Here is a 5109-nt window from a genome sequence, read left to right as displayed (position 1 = left end):
GCTTGAAAAATGGTGAAATCGAGGGTCCCTATGCCTGAGGACAGCATCTCTCCCAGTCCCCCTTTCCTTTGGGAAAGCCGGCGTGGGGAAGCTCCCCACTCCTACACCCCAAGGGTGGGGAGAGCCAGGAGCACCCCGCTACATCCTGCACTGCCCGGAGGAGCTGGAGAAGGAGATCCATTGGGTATGGACACCTCCGAGGACTTCTGTGATCCTACCTCTGCATTTCTGCCTCCAGAGGGAAGGGAGCTTGTTTTTCCAAAGCCGAGGGGGGTCATCCCTGCCTTTGGATCATGGCTTTATCTCTGTGAGTCCCAGAGTAAAGCTGCCCAAGCCGGCAGGCGGGGAGATGAAGGCATTTGATCGGATTAAAGATTCTGAGAAATCAGATGGGCTGAAAGGGGCAGAGCTGCTGGAGGCAGTAACGGCATCCCGGAGCGAAAACTCCTTTCTCGGGGTGGTCTGTGCCTCTTTGACAGCTTTCTCTGCTGTATCTGAAACTAACGGGCAGCACTAGCACAGTAACTGCTTTGTTACGGGCCAAGCAGAGGACATCTGCTCTCCCCTCCCTTCTTGCCTAGTCATTCTTTCTTGCTGGAAGATGCCCTGGGGCTTTCCGAGTTGTTATTTTAGCAGTGTGCTTCTGGGTTACGCTTTGCTAGATGTATAGCAAATACATCTTGCCTGTGTGTACAGTTCATGTTTTTAATGTGATTTCTTCTTGCCTGACGGAGGAATGTGAAGTCCAGAAATTCTCCCAGGAAAGGGGTGGCAAAAAGTTAATGTTTCTCATTCAGAGACCTTTTCTGTCAGGGAAACAACTGAGGGGCTGGGCAGCAGCGTTGGTCTCGGGGCAAAGGGGTTTTGTTGCTTGGTGGCTGCTTTGTTCTGGACAGCTGAGCTTGGGAGTTGAAACAAAAGTTGCTTAATCCTCTCAAACTGCCTCGCAGCGTTACTGAGACTTAGTGCTGAGCAGCTTGCCTGTCTGTGCTCAGCTCTGGGTGCTTATCAGTGCAAATCCCTCTGCAGAGTGAGGGACAGAAGGGTTCTCCAGCACAGTGCCCAGCGAAGAGCTGTGTTCCTCAGCCATCTCCACCTGTGAGTAATGGAGCTGCATTGATGCAGAATGTGATTGCCCTGGTCCCAATCTGTGGAAAAACAGCCTCAAGTCATAGCCCGTCAAACCCAGGAGCAGGCATCATCTGCTTAGATGCCTGGTGGCTTGTCACAGCGGTGTCAGTGCTGGAAGGCATCTCGTCCAAACATCTGGCACACCATGAAGGGCACACGAATCATCCAGAGACTGCAAAGCTGTGTGGAATCGAAGCCAAGTTCCCTTTCAGCTTCACATGTTGGACCAAATAGGATCGTGTTTGCACCGATTTTGATCCCTGCTTAGCTTGGGGTGTTTCTCTGTGTGTTCTTGATGCTGCTGCTGTAGAAGGTGACCGGGCTTTGGGGCAGCTGACAGGTTTTTGAAACACGATTCTGGGACTTCAGAAGGGTAAAGAGGTTGTGTACAGGGGCTTGTACTGCCGTCTTTGTGCCGAAGACCCTGTCTTCACAGTGCCACTCCAGTGTTTTCTGGGCTGGCTCTCGCAAAGCAGCAGCTTCAGCCCGCTCCCCTGTGATAATTCACAGTGTCACAGCCAGTTCTGTGCTGATGGTTGGTAATTATGCTTTTTCCTTTTTTTTTTCTTTTACCAGCTGCCCCTTCCTTGCCAGTCACCTCACCTTGGCCATCCCCATCATTGCAGCCGTCCTCTTCTTCTTTGTCATCAGCTGCCTGCTCCAGACAAGCTTCAGAGATCCAGGTATCCTGCCCAGAGCCACCCCAAGTGAGGCTGCAGACCTGGAAAAGCGGATCGGTGAGATTTCTATTCCCTTTCCTGAGTTTGGTCTGGTGCATGCCTGTGTGTGTCTGTGTGTGTGCTGCACGTGTTTCAGGCTCAGTGAATCCCTGGAGAAAAGACCAGACTATCAGATCATGAGGCTTGACAGTGTCTTATGAGTCCCAGTAAGAGAATGTGACAAGCTCCTCTAGCGTGGCAGGCAGTGCTTCAGAGGATCTGCAGAGCAGCAGAGGTGGTTTTCCTTCAGTCCTGTCGCTTTCCCAGGCAAAGCCCTGTACAGTGGGTCACCCTGTGAGGAGCTCAGGGGAGGGACAGCTTGTGGCATCGATATCCCAAACATGAATTCCATTAGGGACTGTGTACCAGCCTGAAGTCCCCCTTCAGAATCGTGCTGCCAGGCTCTTGAAGACAGAGAGTGCCTGGGCTTCTCCCTAACGGTGCATTAGTTACTTTAAATATTGTCCAAACTCAGAGGAATCTCACCCTCTGTGTCCTTCTGCAAAATACGGGTGGTCAAGATGTAAGATAATTAATTTAGGGATGAATGCTTTTTAAGATTATGATTTGCCATTGAGCCTGCTGTGCCACAAGGTTTTATTTATGCTAATGGTTTCTAATAGTATGCAATGTTTGTTCCCATCTAAAAACTGCTATGTCACGCTCTTTTTGGTGGTGGCATCCAGGATCTGTGGACCTTGTTGATGTGACCCGTAGTAACAAATACTTCAGCAAAGCTAATGTGAGACAACTCGAATCTGTCCCCCTGAAGACAGTTGCAAAGCAATAATTCTACATCTGACTAAAAAAATGGGTTTAATATATCCTCAGAGTGGTTCTCCTTGTTTCTATTTATAAGTGCCTCAAGCAGTAATCTGGCTGCAGATGCTGTCTGATGTGCCAGCTGTTACTGTTAATATAATACACTTATCCTCTTAACATTCTCACTGTTAATCTCAGGCATTTCCAAAGACTTCCTTGGAGTCCTAAGGTGCTCTTTCAAGAGTGACTTAAATAAAGGAATAACCCTCAAAACTGCAAATGTGATCAAAGTTTTCCAGCTCACACTTTTGCTGAGCAGAGAAAGAGTCTCCAGTGGCCGGTCCCCAATGAATAACAAAGTGCCAGCGCACACAGGTGTAACTTGCAGTGTCCCTAGAAGTCCTTAATTTTGACCTCCAGGAGGAGGAATCCTCTTGTGCTCCTCACATAAGACACATCAAATTTCAACGAAATCTGCCTGGAGCAGCTGGGACCTGCTCGCTGTCCTGCCCCACAGTGAGTCCCTTGAGCTGCTGGCTCCAGCTGTGGGTTGGCCAGTTGTGTGCTGGTGAGGGTGGGAGATGCTTCTGCTGGGGCCACCCTGATTTCTGTACCTTGGATGCCTACAGCAGAGGAAGAACCACATGTGCATTGGCAGATTATGTTGCCTGCTTGTGTTGTGATCCGTTAGACGTGTAGAGATGAGTTGGTGTTACTGGGAACGTTAACACTGCTGCTTTTACACTCGCTATTTATTAATGGCTTTATGTTTTCAAAGCACTGGGCAGATACTACTTCTTCTTGGCATCCCAGCATTGAACAGACAAGGAAAGGACCTAAATAATGCTGTGAGGAGCTGCCTGGAGTTCCTGGCTGCCCACCCTGCCACAAATCCTGTAGGCTGAGCTGCCTTTTGCTTAAAATCAGGAGGGCACGTGGCAATCCCTTAGCTTGCCAGGAGGCAGCTCGGGGTGATACTGGGGTTTAGATTTCACCTGCACCAGTTTGACTGTCCCTCCTTGTCCTTGCAGACAGCATGGGTACCTCTACCTATCGCCCGCCGGCCCGCACAATGGAAGTGGTCATAAATAAATATGTGGTGAAGCTCAAGTACTGCTACACCTGCAAAATGTTCCGCCCTCCACGCACCTCTCACTGCAGTGTCTGCGACAACTGTGTCGGTAAGCCCAGAAAGTGGGAAAGTGCTGATATCTCGTGTGTTTGTGTGTTAGGGAATGTTTTATGTTCCTGGGCAGATTGCTTTTGCTACTTGTAAAGGATTGTAAAGTGAGATACTGAGTAGTTTTTCTTCTTCCCATTTAAAATGAAAGCAGCACCAGTGCAGTGGCTCAGGGTGTGACGGCAGCCTGTCCAAGACTCCGTGTCTCTGCTTTCCCTGGTTCTAGGAGGGTGGTACTGTGAAATGTACTTAAGGTCTCCACCAAACACAAGGTTTGCTGCAGGCTCCTTGTTGTCTGTGGCCTTGCTGTTGCCAGGCTGGTAGAGATGCCACCATAAATGCTGTCTGAGGTCTTCTGTGTCCTCTCTCCATGCTGGGGCAGGAGGGAATGAAACAAAACCTGAAGAAAAGCCTCTGATGGCTCCACGCAGGCAGGTGCAGGCGCAGGGCAGCTGCAAAGAGGTGGACAGGGAGGTTCCTGGCTGTGCCAGAGCAACTTGAACTGGCAGCAGGGTGGCATGTGATTTAGGGGCATGCCTGGAGAGTTTACTTCTCATACAGCTGCTCCTGGGTGTGCATCGTGTGGATGCAGAGGCTGTGCTTCTTGCGGTCTTCCAGCCTGAGAAGCAACCGACCCGCGAGCAGTCACGGGACACCAAGGCTCTGGTTAAGAGAAGAAGTTTGGGAGCTGCCAAGTGTTATGTGTTTGGGGATAGCTGTGGGTGGCTGTGACTCCTCCTTACGCTGGAATGGCTCTCTGGAAAGCAGCCATGGTTGAAGAGGAGCTGTGTGGGGGAGCGGGCGTGCGCCTGCTGTGTGTGCGGTGGGTTTTGTTCGCACTGGTGTGCCCCGCTGGATGGTTACCGCAGTCCTGTTAGTCTGACATGCAGCCCTTTCATTAGTCAGGAGTGTTTCCAGATATACTGCACCTGCCCTGCCTTCCCAGGCAGTTTCTGTGGTTTTAGAGGCATAGCTTTATAACTTTGAAAATTATTTTCTGCCCTGAAGAAGGAGAGGGGAGCTGACACGCAGAAAGGGAGCAGCGATGCGACGTGCACACACCCAGTGCTGCTGGGTACTGGAAAAACTGCCGCACTTTCCCTGCTCTCTTTCAGTCTTAGTAATGGTAGATGTTACCAGTCACAAGACTTGTATTTATGCAGGAGGAATGGTTTGGCCTTTGATGATAAAAAAGGGTATGTGAGCAGGCGGCAGCGCTGCTGCAGAGGGGCTCTGGTCACAGGGTGGTGGGTGGCAGCTCCATTTGTACCCCCTGGTTTTTGTTTTTCTCTCTGTCACGGGGTGCAATGCAGCAGG

At 50.5% G+C, this 5109-nt stretch overlaps 1 protein-coding gene across 1 annotated transcript in view; it reads left to right on the top strand.

Moving 5' to 3' along the window:
* Positions 1–1713: 1713 nt before the first annotated feature.
* Positions 1714–5109, top strand: part of ZDHHC18 (zDHHC palmitoyltransferase 18) — a 7890-nt gene continuing 4494 nt past the window's right edge. Inside the window, exons 1-2 of the mRNA XM_010176383.2 lie at positions 1714–1868; positions 3644–3793. Coding sequence (XP_010174685.2) covers positions 3649–3793 — 145 coding nt within the window. The 5' untranslated portion in view covers positions 1714–1868; positions 3644–3648. The remainder of the gene's footprint in view (positions 1869–3643; positions 3794–5109) is intronic.

The sequence above is a fragment of the Antrostomus carolinensis genome, unplaced genomic scaffold (genome assembly GCF_000700745.2).
Source record: "Antrostomus carolinensis isolate BGI_N321 unplaced genomic scaffold, ASM70074v2 scaffold29449, whole genome shotgun sequence".
Classification (NCBI taxonomy): domain Eukaryota; kingdom Metazoa; phylum Chordata; class Aves; order Caprimulgiformes; family Caprimulgidae; genus Antrostomus; species Antrostomus carolinensis.
This window is presented reverse-complemented; position numbering and strand designations above follow the sequence as displayed.